The sequence below is a fragment of the Theropithecus gelada genome, chromosome 5, assembly GCF_003255815.1.
Source record: "Theropithecus gelada isolate Dixy chromosome 5, Tgel_1.0, whole genome shotgun sequence".
Classification (NCBI taxonomy): domain Eukaryota; kingdom Metazoa; phylum Chordata; class Mammalia; order Primates; family Cercopithecidae; genus Theropithecus; species Theropithecus gelada.
Window position 1 is genome coordinate 91,463,097 of NC_037672.1, and position 18,283 is coordinate 91,481,379.

Below are 18,283 nucleotides of genomic sequence, written 5' to 3' on the forward strand. Positions count from 1 at the left end.
ATGATTGTGAAAGAAATGGGTTACTTTGCATTATATAAATTTGTTGCCTTCCCACAGTCTCCTAATTTTTTTGTGAATTAGATTGCAGAGTTACAGAGTTCATGCCAGCATTGGAAATAAGAAACATTAATTATGTATAGCACTATTCCTTGAGAGAGCAGTAAACAACTACTGTTCAGTTCTGCTCTTACTCCTCCTATTTCAACATAACTCATCTACATCTTTGTGGGTGTTGATCCACAAGAGTAGATCTCCCATCTTTTCCACGAGAATGAAACTGCAACTATGAGGGCCAGGGATGGGACAGCTTAGTAAAAGAGCAGACAGCTGAACAGTGAATGACAATTTGCTTTGCTGTTCACTTTGCTTCTTTCTCCTATGATATTTGTTTACTAATAGTTTACCTCAGTGGAAAGGAAGATCCCAGGGTCTGTTCTGTTCTCTCCTTTCTTCATATCATTTGGAATTGTGCTGTCTAAATCTTACTTACTTTACCATAAAGGAAGCAAGCAAACAAAACAAAGATGCTTTGTAAATTTGCAGACCTGTGTCCTGTCCCTAAGGAAAGTTAATTAATTCCCCTGCCTTTAATTAACCAAGCTTTATTGTTATTCTGCTCTGTACAATGAGCAGTTAAGTCACACATGTATACCCTGTATCACACAGATAGGAGTTTAAGATAGATATTTACATATTCATGGATTTAAGGAATGTTGAAATAACCTTTAAAGTCAGCATCATTGAGGACTGTCACTCTCTTCTCCCATATTGTATCTCCTGATGTCACTATTGGAGACAGAATACTGGGCTAGAGATGCTTAATTTGACCCTGTTTATTTCTCAAGTGCTGATGGAACTGCTGCTGCTTTGTTGCTTACTCCTCAGTCTGTCTAGCTATAATACATCTCGTTAGTCTCATTGTCAGTTGAAAGTTGGCTTAGTGATGACTAGAACTAAGTTCAGCAGGGTGAATACTTATATCTCCTTTCTCCTAAACTGCACAACTTTCCACCTCTGTCTTGGATAACTCCATTTTTCCAGCTTCCCAAGCATGTAATTGTATGTTTAATATTATGTACTTACCTTATTCATTCAGACTATTTCTAATTCTGATACATCTGTCTTTGTAGTCAATTACTAACATAATTTTCTTCAGACCCAAATCAGAAACTCTTTATTCATATAATATTATTATATAATGGTGGCTCCCACTACTGTAGCCATTTTTTTAAAAATTTCTTATTTATCATTCTCTTTTATGTTCCGGTAAACTTCTGTAACTAAAATTATATTCAAAACCCCATTTTGATGTATTTAAAAGCAAATTGTATATAGCGTCTCCTAATTTGTTTAAACTCTCTTTAGGACCTTATGTGCTGAGTCAACCCTTTTTTTTTTTTTTTCCTTTTTTTTTTTTTTTTTGATATAGTGCCCTGTTCTGTTGCCCAGGCTGGAGTGCAGTGGTGCAATCTTGGCTCACGGCAACCTCTGCCTTCTGGGTTCAAGTGATCCACCTGCCCCGGCCTCCCACAGTACTGGGATTATAGGTGTGAGTCACTGAGCCCAGCCTTATTTTTTTTTCTAGGCATGTACCATTTATGATATTACTCCTAAATTTACTCTCATTCTTACCTTCAATAATTATTCTATTACATTGATTCCATCTTCATTTGTTGTATATTCTTCTTCACAATCAGCCATCTTATATTTAACTGTAACTTCAGTGCATATAAAGAATGATTGAGCAGTGGCTCATGCCTGTAATCCCAGCACTCTGGGAGGCTGAGGTGGACAGATCATGAGGTCAGGAGATCCAGACCATCCTGGCTAACACAGTGAAACTCCATCTCTACTAAAAATACAAAAAGTTAGCTGGGTGTGGTGGCGGGCACCTGTATTCCCAGCTACTTGGGAGGCTGAGGCAGGAGAATGACGTGAACCCAGGAGACAGCCCTTGCAGTGAGCTGAGATCACGCCACTGCACTCCAGCCTGGGTGGCAGAACGAGACTCCGTCTCAAAAAAAAAAAAAAATGATTTGAGATAAATCGTGTCCTTACCAGTGATAGCAAAGATTAAATAAATGTGAAGATAGTGCTAAGATATCATATGATTAGATACAATTTTTGATTGATTATAGGATAACCATACAGTATTTTAAGGATTAAAGGATTTTAAATGGAATTCTAATGTCATTTGTATCAAACTTATTCAGATTATAGTAAAAACACCAATAATAGGAATAGATTCATATGTGAATTTAAACAAATGAGATTATAAGCTAGCATAAAGTTAAATATAGCATGAAAAAGTGAACATTGGTTGTTATCTTCATATTTCTTACAAAACAACTAGAGGACATATATTTTAATGTCATAGTTTTAAGTTTTAGATGATAAAACTAATTGAAAGGTATTGAAGTTTGCTAATGGAATTTTGTTCTTGGTAGGCTCACAATTCATATGGATGAAGAACTGCGTGCTCTGGCTTTCAATACTCTGCAGGCACTAATGCTTGATTTTCCAGATTGGCGGGAGGATGTTCTTTCAGGATTTGTTTATTTTATTGTTCGTGAAGTGACTGATGTCCATCCCACGCTTCTTGATAATGCCGTAAAGATGTTGGTACAATTAATAAATCAGTGGAAACAAGCAGCCCAAATGCATAATAAAAACCAGGACACTCAGGTACCAGATTCTTTTCTATTGTCCCTTTGTATGTGGTCAGTGCTAAATGACCAATAATGATTTTAATACAGATTTACTTTATCAAACACTAACAGTATTATTAGTTCTATTCACTCTCAATGTGTTCCTAATCCCTTAAACTGAACATTCCCATAGTTCGTGTAGTAAATATATAGTGTTTATGCATCTAACTTTTCTAATCTTCTTCTTCGGGTAACAATTAGTTTTTAACGAGCATGGAAATTAGAGATAATTCCAGCTCACTTTTAGGTTGTTTCCAGTATATTTAAAGCCAATACAATAAATTTTTGGTAGTCTTCCATTTGGGTCATTTGATTGTTTTATCCATGTCACCAGTCCCTGTTTCACGTAAGACGGTAACTGTGCTCCTTAACCATAAAAGATACTCAAATCATTGATTTATGATAACGTATAAATCATAGAATCTTGGAATTTTAGACCCAAGCCATTGAAGTTAAACTAGCTTCTCAACCTTTAATGAGCATACAAATCAGCAGGGCCCTAAGAAAGAGTTTCTTTCTTTTTTTTTTTTTTTTTTATTATTATTATACTTTAAGTTCTAGGGTACATGTGCATAACGTGCAGGTTTGTTACATATGTATACTTGTGCCATGTTGGTGTGCTGCACCCATCAACTTGTCAGCACCCATCAACTCGTCATTTACATCAGTTATAACTCCCAATGCAATCCCTCCCCACTCCCTGTGATAGGCCCTGGTGTGTGATGTTCCCCTTCCCGAGTCTAAGTGATCTCATTGTTCAGTTCCCACCTATGAGTGAGAACATGCGGTGTTTGGTTTTCTGTTCTTGTGATAGTTTGCTAAGAATGATGATTTCCAGCTGCATCCCTGTCCCTACAAAGGACACAAACTCATCCTTTTTTATGGCTGCATAGTATTCCATGGTGTATATGTGCCACATTTTCTTAATCCAGGCTGTCACTGATGGACATTTGGGTTGATTCCAAGTCTTTGCTATTGTGAATAGTGTTGCAATAAACATACGTGTACATGTGTCTTTATAGCAGCATGATTTATAATCCTTTGGGTATATACCCAGTAACGGGATGGCTGGGTCATATGATACATCTAGTTCTAGGTCCTTGAGGAATCGCCATACTGTTTTCCATAATGGTTGAACTAGTTTACAATCCCACCAACAGTGTAAAAGTGTTCCTATTTCTCCACATCCTCTCCAGCACCTGTTGTTTCCTGACTTTTTATTAATCGCCACTCCAACTGGTGTGAGATGGTATCTCATTGTGGTTTTGATTTGCATTTCTCTGATGGCCAGTGATGATGAGCATTTTTTCATGTGTCTGTTGGCTGTATGAATGTCTTCTTTTGAGAAATGTCTGTTCATATCCTTTGCCCACTTTTTGATGGGGTTGTTCGTTTTTTTCTTGTAAATTTGTTTGAGTTTTTTGTAGGTTCTGGATATTAGCCCTTTGTCAGATGAGTAGATTGCAAAAATTTTCTCCCATTCTGTAGGTTGCCTGTTCACTCTGAAGGTAGTTTGTTTTGCTGTGCAGAAGCTCTTTAGTTTAATGAGATCCCATTTGTCAATTTTGGCTTTTGCTGCCGTTGCTTTTGGTGTTTTAGACATGAAGTTTTTGCCCATGCCTATGTCCTGAATGGTACTACCTAGGTTTTCCTCTAGGGTTTTTATGATGTTAGGTCTAACATTTAAGTCACCAATCCATCTTGAATTAATTTTCATATAAGGAGTAAGGAAAGGATCCAGTTTCAGCTTTCTACTTATGGCTAGCCAATTTTCCCAGCACCATTTATTAAATAGGGAATCCTTTCCCCATTTCTTGTTTCTCTCAGGTTTGTCAAAGATCAGATGGCTGTAGATGTGTGGTATGATTTCTGAGGACTCTGTTCTGTTCCATTGGTCTATATCTCTGTTTTGGTACCAGTACCATGCTGGTTTGGTTACTGTAGCCTTGTAGTATAGTTTGAAGTCAGGTAGCGTGATGCCTCCAGCTTTGTTCTTTTGACTTAGGATTGTCTTGGAAATGCGGGCTCTTTTTTGGTTCCATATGAACTTTAAAGCAGTGTTTTCCAATTCTGTGAAGAAACTCGTTGGTAGCTTCATGGGGAGGGCATTGAATCTATAAATAACCTTGGGCAGTATGGCCATTTTCACGATATTGATTCTTCTATCCATGAGCATGGTATGTTCTTCCATTTGTTTGTGCCCTCTTTTATTTCACTGAGCAGTGGTTTGTAGTTCTCCTTGAAGAGGTCCTTTACATCCCTTGTAAGTTGGATTCCTAGGTATTTTATTCTGTTTGAAGCAATTGTGAATGGAAGTTCATTCATGATTTGGCTCTCTGTCTGTCTGTTACTGGTGTATAAGAATGCTTGTGATTTTTGCACATTAATTTTGTATCCTGAGACTTTGCTGAAGTTTCTTATCAGCTTAAGGAGATTTTGGGCTGAGACAATGGAGTTTTCTAAATATACAGTCATGTCATCTGCAAAGAGGGACAATTTAACTTCTTCTTTTCCTAACTGAATACCCTTGATTTCTTTCTCTTGCCTGATTGCCCTAGCCAGAACTTCCAACACTATGTTGAATAGGAGTGGTGAGAGAGGGCATCCCTGTCTTGTGCCAGTTTTCAAAGGGAATTTTTCCAGTTTTTGCCCACTCAGTATGATATTGGCTGTGGGTTTGTCATAAATAGCTCTTATTATTTTGAGGTACATTCCATCAATACCGAATTTATTGAGCGTTTTTAGCATGAAGGGCTGTTGAATTTTGTCAGAGGCCTTTTCTGCATCTATTGAGATAATCATGTGGTTCTTGTCTTTGGTTCTGTTTATATGCTGGATTATGTTTATTGATTTGCGAATGTTGAACCAGCCTTGCATCCCAGGGATGAAGCCCACTTGATCATGGTGGATAAGCTTTTTGATGTGCTGCTGAATCTGGTTTGCCAGTATTTTATTGAGGATTTTTGCATCGATGTTCATCAGGGATATTGGTCTAAAATTCTCTTTTTTTGTTGTGTCTCTGCCAGGCTTTGGTATCAGGATGATGTTGGCCTCATAAAATGAGTTAGGGAGGATTCCCTCTTTTTCTATTGATGGGAATAGTTTCAGAAGGAATGGTACCAGCTCCTCCTTGTACCTCTGGTAGAATTCAGCTGTTAAACCATCTGGTCCTGGACTTTTTTTGGTTGGTAGGCTATTAATTATTGCCTCAATTTCAGAGCCTGCTATTGGTCTATTCAGGGATTCAACTTCTTCCTGGTTTAGTCTTGGAAGAGTGTAAGTGTCCAGGAAATTATCCATTTCTTCTAGATTTTCCAGTTTATTTGCATAGAGGTGTTTATAGTATTCTCTGATGGTAGTTTGTATTTCTGTGGAGTCGGTGGTGATATCCCCTTTATCATTTTTTTATTGCGTCTATTTGATTCTTTACTCTTTTTTTCTTTATTAGTCTTGCTAGCGGTCTGTCAATTTTGTTGATCTTTTCAAAAAACCAACTCCTGGATTCATTGATTTTTTGGAGGGTTTTTTGTGTCTCTATCTCCTTCAGTTCTGCTCTGATCTTAGTTATTTCTTGCCTTCTGCTTGCTTTTGAATGTGTTTGCTCTTGCTTCTCTAGTTCTTTTAATTGTGATGTTAGGGTGTCAATTTTAGATCTTTCCTGCTTTCTCTTGTGGGCATTTAGTGCTATAAATTTCCCTCTACACACTGCTTTAAATGTGTCCCAGAGATTCTGGTATGTTGTGTCTTTGTTCTCATTGGTTTCAAAGAACATCTTTATTTCTGCCTTCATTTCGTTATGTACCCAGTAGTCATTCAGGAGCAGGTTGTTCAGTTTCCATGTAGTTGAGCGGTTTTGATTGCGTTTCTTAGTCCTGAGTTCTAGTTTGATTGCACTGTGGTCTGAGAGACAGTTTGTTATAATTTCTGTTCTTGTACATTTGCTGAGGAGTGATTTACTTCCAATTATATGGTCAATTTTGGAGTAAGTGCGATGTGGTGCTGAGAAGAATGTATATTCTGTTGATTTGGGGTGGAGAGTTCTATAGATGTCTATTAGGTCTGCTTGCTGCAGAGATGAGTTCAATTCCTGGATATCCTTGTTAACTTTCTGTCTCGTTGATCTGTCTAATGTTGACAGTGGAGTGTTGAAGTCTCCCCTTATTATTGTATGGGAGTCTAAGTCTCTTTGTAAGTCTCTAAGGACTTGTTTTATGAATCTGGGTGCTCCTGTGTTGGGTGCATATATATTTAGGATAGTTAGCTCTTCCTGTTGAATTGATCCCTTTACCATTATGTAATGGCCTTCTTTGTCTCTTTTGATCTTTGATGGTTTAAAGTCTGTTTTATCAGAGACTAGTATTGCAACTCCTGCTTTTTTTTTTTCTCCATTTGTTTGGTAGATCTTCCTCCATCCCTTTATTTTGAGCCTATGTATGTCTCTGTGTGTGAGATGGGTCTCCTGAATACAGCAGACTGATGGGTCTTGACTCTTTATCCAGATTGCCAGTCTGTGTCTTTTAATTGTAGCATTTAGTCCATTTACATTTAAGGTTAATATTGTTATGTGTGAACTTGATCCTGCCATTATGATATTAATTGGTTATTTTGCTCGTTAGTTGATGCAGTTTCTTCCTAGCCTCGATGGTCTTTACATTTTGGTATGTTTTTGCAATGGCTGGTACCAGTTGTTCCTTTCCATGTTGAGTGCTTCCTTCAGGGTCTCTTGTAAGGCAGGCCTAGTGGTGACAAAATCTCTAAGCATTTGCTTATCTGTAAAGGATTTTATTTCTCCTTCACTTATGAAACTTAGTTTGGCTGGATATGAAATTCTGGGTTGAAAATTCTTTAAGAATGTTGAATATTGGCCCCCACTCTCTTCTGGCTTGTAGAGTTTCTGCTGAGAGATCTGCTGTTAGTCTGATGGGCTTCCCTTTGTGGGTAACCCGACCTTTCTCTCTGGCTGCCCTTAAAATTTTTTCCTTCATTTCAACTTTGGTGAATCTGGCAATTATGTGTCTTGGAGTTGCTCTTCTCGAGGAGTATCTTTGTGGCGTTCTCTGTATTTCCTGGATTTGAATGTTGGCCTGCCCTACTAGGTTGGGGAAGTTCTCCTGGATGATATCCTGCAGAGTGTTTTCCAACTTGGTTCCATTTTCCCCCTCACTTTCAGGCACCCCAATCAGACGTAGATTTGGTCTTTTTACATAATCCCATACTTCTTGAAGGCTTTGTTCATTTCTTTTTCTTCTTTTTTCTTTTGGTTTCTCTTCTCGCTTCATTTCATTCATTTGATCCTCAATCGCTGACACTCTTTCTTCCAGTTGATCGAGTCGGTTACTGAAGCTTGTGCATTTGTCACGTATTTCTTGTGTCATGGTTTTAATCTCTTTCATTTCGTTTATGACCTTCTCTGCATTAATTACTCTAGCTATCAATTCTTCCACTTTTTTTTCAAGATTTTTAGTTTCTTTGCGCTGGGTACGTAATTCCTCCTTTAGCTCTGAGAAGTTTGATGGACTGAAGCCTTCTTCTCTCATCTCATCAAAGTCATTCTCTGTCCAGCTTTGATCCGTTGTTCGCGATGAGCTGCGCTCATTTGCCAGGGGAGATGCGCTCTTATTTTTTGAATTTCCAGCTTTTCTGCCCTGCTTTTCCCCCATCTTTGTGGTTTTATCTGCCTCTGGTCTTTGATGATGGTGACGTACTGATGGGGTTTTGGTGTAGGTGTCCTTCCTGTTTGATAGTTTTCCTTCTAACAGTCAGGACCCTCAGCGTAGGTCTGTTGGAGATTGCTTGAGGTCCACTCCAGACCCTGTTTGCCTGGGTATCAGCAGCAGAGGCTGCAGAAGATAGAATATTTCTGAACAGCGAGTGTACCTATCTGATTCTTGCTTTGGAAGCTTCCTCTCAGGGGTGTACTCCACCCTGTGAGGTGTGGGGTGTCAGACTGCCCCTAGTGGGGGATGTCTCCCAGTTAGGCTACTCAGGGGTCAGGGACCCACTTGAGCAGGCAGTCTGTCCGTTTTCAGATCTCAACCTCCGTGTTGGGAGATCCACCGCTCTCTTCAAAGCTGTCAGACAGAGTTGTTTGCGTCTGCAGAGTTTTCTGCTGCTTTTGTTGTTGTTTACTGTGCCCTGTCCCCAGAGGTGGAGTCTACAGAGACAGTCAGGTTTCCTTGAGCTTCTGTGAGCTGCACCCAGTTCGAGCTTCCCAGGGCTTTGTTTACCTACTTAAGCCTCAGCAATGGTGGGCGCCCCTCCCCCAGTCTCGCTGCTGCCTTGCTGGTAGATTGCAGACTGCTGTGCTAGCAATGAGGGAGGCTCCGTGGGCGTGGTACCCTCCCAGCCAGGTGTGGGATATAATCTCCTGGTGTGCCCGTTTGCTTAAAGCGCAGTATTGGGGTGGGAGTTACCCGATTTTCCAGGTGTTGTGTGTCTCAGTTCCCCTGGCTAGGAAAAGGGATTCCCTTCCCCCTTGCGCTTCCCAGGTGAGGCAATGCCTCGCCCTGCTTCAGCTCTCGCTGGTCGGGCTGCAGCAGCTGAACAGCACCGAGTGTCCGGCACTCCCTAGTGAGATGAACCCAGTACCTCAGTTGAAAATGCAGAAATGACCGGTCTTCTGTGTCGCTCGCGCTGGGAGTTGGAGACTGGAGCTGTTCCTATTCGGCCATCTTGCTCCGCCCCCCAAGAAAGAGTTTCTTAGAAGCTCTCAAGTGTTGCCAGGCTGCTGGTCCACACTCCGAGTGTGAGAGATACACTACAATCCCCTCATTTCCCACATAGAAATTAGGTGAAGACCGATTATCAGTTCCAAGGTTACAAAATAGAGAATGATAGAAGTTAGATACAGAATTCATATTTAGACTGCCAGTGAAATGCTTTTTTCACTGTGCACACTATTCCATTTTTATAAATTACATACTATTTAAGTTGCTTGAGCCAAGGCAGACCTGTAGTCATAATCACTATGATTTGCTTTATTCTTTATTAATTGTTTTTCTGGAATGTCTGTACATACATATTTTTTATTTTATTTTTAACTTCTGTTTTTCAAGCATGGTGTAGCTAATGGAGCTTCTCATCCCCCTCCTCTGGAAAGGAGCCCATATTCCAACGTATTCCATGTGGTCGAAGGCTTTGCACTTGTCATTCTCTGTAGCAGTCGACCTGCCACTAGGAAACTAGCCGTCAGTGTCCTTAGAGAAATACGGGCTTTATTTGCACTTTTGGAAATACCTAAGGTAAGATTTAGGTATTTCATTCAGTTATCTAATGAAAGTACTTAAAAACCATCTCTTTGTCCGTCCTTATCCCATATAGGTAGGTTACTACCATGGGTCTAAACTAACTTACTGTTCTCAATTGGGAGGCTGAGGCAGGCGGATCACAGGTCGGGAGATGGAGACCATCCTGGCTAACACAGTGAAACCCCGTCTCTACTAAAAATACAAAAAAAAAAAAAAAAAAAAAAATTAGCCAGATGTGGTGGCGGGTGCCTGTAGTCCCAGCTACTCAGGAGGCTGAGGCAGGAGAGTGGCGTGAACCCAGGAGGCGGAGTTTGCAGTGAGCCGAGATCGCGCCACTGTACTCCATCCTGGGTGATAGAGTGAGACTCTGTCTCAAAATAAATAAATAAATAAATAAAATAACACTGAAGTGAATTTTCAGTGTTTACTTGGGTTTGGCTACTTTGCTTAAACATTCCTAATTTTTTTAGACATATGATATCTTTTTTACAGGGTGATGATGAATTAGCCATAGATGTGATGGACAGGCTAAGCCCATCCATTCTTGAGAGCTTCATACATCTCACTGGGGCTGATCAGGTAACTATAGTGACTTCATTCTACCCAGTCTTGTTTTGAGACTTAAGACAGACACACATATATATACATATATACATGCATACATAAAAGAACTTCCTTAACCAATGTAATGTGTTAGAAAGTATTTTTGAAAATTAGAAAATGCTTAAGAATAGTACTTAAAAAGTGACATTTATTTATACTTGGTTAAGTACTCTTCCACATAGAAATAAAAATAATTTTATGTTTGTAAAATTATAATCCTTCCAATCTAAGAAGTTTCTGTTAAATTGAATCTTACTTTATGCTACTGTTTGCTGTTCATTATGGCGTATAAGATTCTTGAGATAGAAATACTTGTTAAAATGCTATGGGAAAAAAAAATAGTGATACTCAAAGCAAAAACTTATACCGTGCTTTTTTGGCAGCTATTTTTTGTGTATCACATGAGTTTAAGTATAGTGGGTTAAGTACACAGTGTTTTATACCAATGTCATATGTAATTTGACTCATTAAAATGGAGAGAAACACTTTGTCCACAAACACATTACTAAGAAAGTTTATGCAAACTTTCTTACTTGGTCTTCACAGGGTAAAAGGTCATATATTAAGATTCCAAAGTTGATGTAAGAATAGCTATAAAACCTTACTATTTAAAAATTATTTCCTCCTATTTTAGAATACATGGACAAGAGGTTAATGCATAACATTAAGAGCTTTCTGCATAACACCTGATTCTTATAATTCATGAGTTTTATGTAGCCAAGGGAGGTAATAAGATTTTATAAGCCTAGGAGATTATTAGAAATCTGTACAGTTCCCCCCCCATGACGCTACCATGATGCTAAACTTTTTAAAAATTAAATTTTTAATTTTTATTTATTTTTAAATAGACGTAATTGTACATATTTATGTGGTGCAATTTGATGTTTCGATACATGTCTATATTGTATAATGACCCAATCAGGCTAGTTAGTGTATCCATCATCTCATGTGTTTATCATTTATTTGTGGTAAGAACATTTAAAAGCCTCTCTTCTGGTTGTTTTATGAAAGGATCTATGCAATTCAAAACATTTTGTTTTAGATATTAACTATAAATTATGAATTATTCCAAAAAGAGAGTAATGGATTACTTGTTTCTAGTGCCTAAAGCAGTGCTTAATATACTTTTCTTTGAACATAAATGTTTATCTCTTTAGTGGAAGAGTTCAAATATTGAACAAGTATTTAAGAATATATACCTCTGGAGCAAAGAGCTCATTTTTGGGTCTGTTCCACACATACATAGATACAGGTCAACATGAAAGTTAATGGTTCACTTCTTAGAGAACTAAAAAGCAGCTTTTGGTATACCATGAAATTTGGATATTTATTTAAGAATTACTTAAATAGTGGTCCTGAACGTATTTGGTTTATAGATCCTTTTGAGAACAATGAAAACATGGAATCCCTCTCCCAAAAGAAGACATGAATGCACATACACAAACATGCAGTTTCAGGAATTCTCTACTTCCCTCAACCTACCATGGACTTTATATTATCTTGTTTTGGAAACTACTAATAGACCACTTTCAGTTTAAAGCAATTTATATGGTAAAATTTTCAAAGTTATTGAAATGTGTAATAATCCATTTTTTCCTCTCCATATAGACTACTTTGCTCTATTGCCCTAGCTCGATAGATTTACAAACATTAGCAGAATGGAACTCTTCTCCCATTAGCCACCAGTTTGATGTGATTAGTCCATCACACATATGGATATTTGCACATGTGACCCAAGGCCAAGACCCATGGATTATAAGTCTCTCCAGTTTTTTAAAGCAAGAAAATCTTCCTAAACACTGCTCTACAGCTGTGAGCTATGCTTGGATGTTTGCATACACAAGACTTCAGTTGTTGTCCCCTCAGGTCGATATAAAGTAAGTTATTTTCCTAGTGTAAATTTAAAAATGTATAGACTGTCAGCTTTCGTATGTATTTATTTGAAAAATACAAAAGTATTACAGATTGGAAGGCCCATAAATAATATGTGATACTGTATTGATGTCTTAAGGAGGGAGAAGAATGTTGTCAAGGACATAGTGTCATAACTTCTTCATCCTTTTCATGTAATACAGTCTCACCAAATTTTAATTGTTTACTTAATAACACTGTACTTGGTACATAGTTGTGTCCATTGAATCTGTGTTAAGGGAAAAAATTAGGAAAGGATCTGAAGATGAGTATGGATGTAGATACAGAAGTTTGTAGATAAAGGGTGAGAAGCAGAGCGAAACAGCTCAGTGGCCTTACTTTTCCTGATGACAGTATAAGGAAGGCCACCTTCTGGTGGGGAGTGGTAATAACACACTGAGTAGTGGATGTGAGGATGTTGGTAAAGTTTTGGAGTAACTGATTATGAAATGGAGAGTTGACCAAGGCCATTATAAATTTTAGTTAATTTTGTTTTTTTTTTTTTTTTTTTGCTCTTAAATACAGAGGAGAATTTTTGAATCTGGGTTTGGGTTCCTGATTTCCCCTTACATAGATCACATTGAATGGAATGAGTCCTCTCAGCATGTAACTTGCCCCTGCAAACCCAGCATCTGTACTGACCTATCACTTGAGGCCTACATTAAAGGCTCTTCAAATCTGACTTCACTCTGTACTTTTTTTCTTACTTTCTATAAATACCTTCAATGTTGGAACCAAATTATCCCCTCAAAGTTCATTACATGTGGTTGACAGTTTCCATTTTGTGAGCTTTTGTTCACATGAGCATAGGATACCTTTTTTTTTTTTTTAAATTTTTGCGTATCTATGTCTGATATAGTTCAAATTCAATCTTATTTTTTAAAATCTCTTAAACTTCCTACCCAGAATAGTCATTCTTACTTTTGGATTTGAATATATATACAATTAGTAGAAATACTATTTCTACTAATTGTATATATATGGTCTCAGGTATTGTGTATTGGATTTCTTTTTTGTTTTGTGTTGTTTTTCTTTCTTTTTTTTCTTTTTTCAAAGAGACAAGGTCTCGCTGTGTTGTTTAGGCTGGAATGCAGAGGTGTAATCATAGCTGATTGCAATCTCAAACTTCTGGGCTCAAGCAGTCCTCCCACTTCAGCCTCCCAAAGTGCTGGGATTACAGTTGTGAGCCACCACACCTGGTCTAGTTGTTACTTTTTTAATAAAGATTGACATTTGCCACCTTGCATACCATTTATGACTTTATCTTAAGTAGCCTTCTCTAATTACCATATTTTAAATTATAACCCCATCTCCTAGCAGCATTCTTTATCTCCCCTTTCTGCTCTATTTTTCTTCGTCAAACTTAACACCATCTGACATTGTTTTATTTATTTCTTTATTGTATGTCTCCCATAGCCCACATGGGGGCAGTGATATTTTTGACAGTTTTTTAAACTGATATGTTACCATACCCAGTATGTTAACATACTAGGACATTGTTCTATGATACTCTTACTGAATTAATGAAGTGGTGTGTTTGCATTACTTACCTTAGCATATTACAAAACTTGTTGAAGGCAAAGATTATATATTTGTATTTTTCCTCTTTCGCTTTGCTTTCAGTCCTTATTTCTTACATAATTTTGGTATTTGGAAAGATTTATGGAATTGTTTCAAAATATTTTATTGGTGTAACCTTTCAAGACAGAAATTTGGCAGAAACCTTGAAAATATGTATCTTCTTTGACTCTGTGATTTCATTTTCAAGAATTACCTAAGAAAATAATTAACCATATATTCAAATGTATAGTATTGTGTATAATAGGGAAAAATTGCTATTAGCTAAAATGTCAAACAACAAAAGCTTGGTTATATAAAATATGATACTTTATATTTATATAGCATATGATAAATCAAAATAATGTCACAGAATATTAATTTACATAGAGAGGTGAAAAATACATAAGTCTAAAAAGTTGATACAAAATAAAATAAACATTTAATTTGTATAAATTAAAAGATGTATTCATGCATTTACAGTTCATGTATATGAATTAAAGATATATAGAATATGCAGTGTTTATTTTCATGTGGGATTAAAGATGATTTTGATTTTTGTTTTATTTTCTTTCTACATTGAGGATACATAATAAGTTATAAAATACGGCCCAATAAAATATTAACTTTTATCACAGGAATAATAATGTTAAAATGATCTGGTAATATATTTTAATTTTTAATCCAGTACTTTATTCATTGATATCAGTCCACAAAACAGTACTAGTAATAAAAACCTTATGCTAACCATCTCTCTAATTAGCATTAGGCCAGGAATGGTGGCTCACCCCTGTAATCCCAGCACCAGCACTTTGGAAAGCCGAGGCAGGTGGATCATCTGAGCTCAGGAGTTAGAGACTATCCTGGGCAACATGACGAAACCTCATCTCTACCAAAAATACAAAAAATTTGCTGGGCGTGGTGGCGCACACCTATAGTCCTAGCTACTCTGGAGGCTGAGGTGGGAGGGTCACTTGAGCCTGAGAGGTGGAGATTGCAGTGAGCCAAGATTGTGCCACTTGCACTCCGGCCTGGGTGACAGAGAAAGACTCTGTCTCAGAAAAAGAAAGAAAGAAATACAGCATTAGTTAAAATAAACTTTTAAAAATGTGTTGTGTTATTCATATCTGCCCATTTTTCTTTTTTTTTCCTTAGTAGCCCCATCAATGCTAAGAAAGTAAATACCACCACAAGCAGTGACTCATACATTGGCCTGTGGAGAAACTATCTGATCCTTTGCTGCAGTGCAGCAACATCGTCATCTTCCACATCTGCAGGTTCTGTGAGATGCTCTCCTCCTGAGACGCTGGCGTCTACCCCAGATAGCGGCTATAGCATTGATTCCAAAGTAAGTTTCTCAGATCCACTGTTGGATCTATGAAATCTGAATGCCCCATAAAAATAAGATTTTAAAATTTCTTTTTATGGACAATAAAGTAACTCAGTTGAAAGTATATTACTTACTTGCAAAAAGGAAAATACCTCAAGAAAGCCCATCATTGTTTTTATGGATTCCTAGTCGGAATCAATAATACGTACATAGTTTTCCATTGGAAAGAAAGACCCATGCCCATTCAGTTTATCATACTCGTTATTTTAAAAGAAATTGTCATACCTATTTTCCCATATTCCAGTTTTTGTAGTTCTCACACTTCTCAGAACCCAAAAGGAATCATTTACATAATTAAATGCCTTTCTAGAATTTCCCTAAATCATGTAGTGATCTAAAGGGTACTGGATAGGAGCAGTGGTTTTGTTTTCATGAAAATGACAAAACTTAAGACCAGAGTATCTGATTTTAACACTGATGACTATTTTAGAAGTCATTTTGTTTTCTTCATGTTCATGGATCGAAAGGTACAGAGTATCTGATGAAGGGAGTCAGCCTATTATATGATCGTGAGTGAGGGTAAGAAATTAGGAGCCCCAAGTTTTGTTAATGAGCTTGCATTAAGCCATTGGATAAGTTATTTAACCTTTTAAATTATGTACACCACAGGTGAAATTTGAGGTATCATTCATAGTAAAGTTTCATCTGTCCATTTATCCTTGACCTACGACTACTGAAATCTCAGATTATCTAATTGGACATAGTATCATTAGTGGCTGTTATAAATATAGTATTTTTTTTTCCAGATTATTGGCATCCCATCCCCTTCATCCTTGTTTAAGCACATAGTTCCAATGATGCGCTCTGAGAGCATGGAAATCACAGAATCCCTTGTTCTAGGTCTTGGCAGGACCAACCCAGGAGCTTTTAGGTAACTATGTTCATACTTTTTTTTTTTAAGCACTAAAAGAATAAATGTGCTACTTAGAAGGTGTGGTAGGGTCAAGCAGAGTGCTTATTGGGATGGTCACATACCAGGCCTGACTTTCACCAATTAACTAGCCATGTAACATTTAGCAAGTCATTTATTGGAAGTTTTATTTCCTCATTTTGACTGAGCAGATTAAAACTTACCTATGTATTCTAGGAATAATGAAATGCCGTATAAATATTTAGTATTTTCCTACTATATTTATTTATGTAGTCATTCTTTTAATGTGTAATCTTGGTCTAGTAGTTAAAACTCCAGTTTTCCCCCTGCTTATCCAAGAGAATTAGAATATCTTTCAAAAAGTATTTACATAGATGTTTGATATCATTCGTGATTTTTTTATATTAATGAAGCAAATTCTTCAGTTTTGCCTGAAGTTCTGCCTTGTTGTCTCCTGGGCATGGAATTTATTCTTTTGAGAATTTCCTCAATTAATGTGAGAATGGTATCTGATGTTTTGTCTCCAAGATAACCTGTACAACCAGGAAATAGGTTAATACCCTGGTTTATCTTCAGATTGTATAAATCTTCTGCCTTTTGCTAAAGATTTCCATGGAAAGGAACATTTAAGTAAAAAAGAATAGGTTAATAAATTGTAATATATCTATAGGTGTGGGATAGCATTTCTTATAAATGAAGTTTTGGAAAAACTTTCAGATTTTCCCAATCTTAAAATAAGCACATTTTCAATTTAAAATCAAAATATAAATAAAGATAAATTTATCATTTTTACAAAGTTCATACCCTTTGACCCGTTAATTTAATTTGTAAAATTAATCCTAAGGAGATAGAAAACAATGATAAATATACAAAGTTGTTCACAGAGGCAATATTTTTAGTAAGAGAAAATTAGATAAAATATAATGATTCATTAATAAATGAAAATGTCTAGGAAAATTATGGTACCCCACTCTGTGTTTGAATATCATGAATTAGTTATTGGCATATAAAATTAACTATGTTAGTGTAAGAAAAGAAAAAAGGAGGCCGGGCACGATGGCTCACACCTGTAATCCTAGCACTTTGGGAGGCTGAGGCAGGCAAATCGCCTGAGGTCGGGAGTTTGAGACCAGCCTGACCAACATGGAGAAACCCTGTCTCTACTAAAAATACAAAAAATTAGCCAGACATAGTGGTGCATGCCTGTAATCCCAGTTACTTGGGAGGCCGAGGCAGGAGAATCACTTGAATTTGGGAGGCGTAAGTGGCAGTGAGCCAAGATCATGCCATTGCACTCCAGCCTGGGCAACGAGAGTGAAACTCTGTCTCAAAAAAAGAAAAAAGGATACCATTTTATATAAAATAGTTTGAACTAAGTAAAATGTATGTCACTTGCAAACTGATTGAATAAAAGTATTGATAGTATTCCCTCTATAAATTAAAATAAGGGGCCTATACCATTTTTTTCCTGGTTTCCAAATAATCTATAATATAATGTGTTATTTTATAAACAAAATAAAACAATAGACATTGCATTTAAAACAGTAGGATTCGAATTAACACTTGTCAGTTTACATCATATCTTTACATATTTACATGTGTCAAATTATATCTGTGTAGCTATTAATAGAATATGTACCATTTTTCTTCTAGGGAACTAATAGAGGAATTACATCCCATAATTAAAGAAGCACTCGAAAGAAGGCCGGAGGTGAGCTGTGTTCTGCAGCCTTCTATTAGTGAACATTTATTTTTCTGCCATATTTACATGTTATATCAAAAGTTAGAAATTAAGACGATTATCTAGTGTATTCTTCTTTTTAAGATGCAGACACTTCCCCTCCCCCCAGAAGATCTTATGCAGAAACCCATTATGTAAAATGAATGAACAATTGCTTTAACTTAAGTGAGGGCAGAAAATAGGGTCTAGGTTGGAGGTGGCAAACTTTTTCTGCAGATAAATATTTTCGGCTTTACAGGCCTCTACTCAACCTTG

At 37.0% G+C, this 18,283-nt stretch overlaps 1 protein-coding gene and 1 non-coding gene across 3 annotated transcripts in view; both read left to right on the forward strand.

Moving 5' to 3' along the window:
- The window catches only part of FRYL (FRY like transcription coactivator), a 285,169-nt gene that overhangs the window by 187,230 nt on the left and 79,656 nt on the right, over positions 1-18,283 (forward strand). For both annotated transcript variants that reach the window (XM_025385755.1, XM_025385754.1), the window contains 7 exons: positions 2,448-2,685; positions 9,764-9,949; positions 10,448-10,534; positions 12,167-12,435; positions 15,182-15,374; positions 16,163-16,287; positions 17,941-17,998. In XM_025385755.1, coding sequence (XP_025241540.1) covers positions 2,448-2,685; positions 9,764-9,949; positions 10,448-10,534; positions 12,167-12,435; positions 15,182-15,374; positions 16,163-16,287; positions 17,941-17,998 — 1,156 coding nt within the window. The remainder of the gene's footprint in view (positions 1-2,447; positions 2,686-9,763; positions 9,950-10,447; positions 10,535-12,166; positions 12,436-15,181; positions 15,375-16,162; positions 16,288-17,940; positions 17,999-18,283) is intronic.
- LOC112625679 lies at positions 16,844-16,963 on the forward strand. The gene has a single exon (XR_003119740.1). It is a non-coding gene; the product is annotated as a U5 spliceosomal RNA (small nuclear RNA).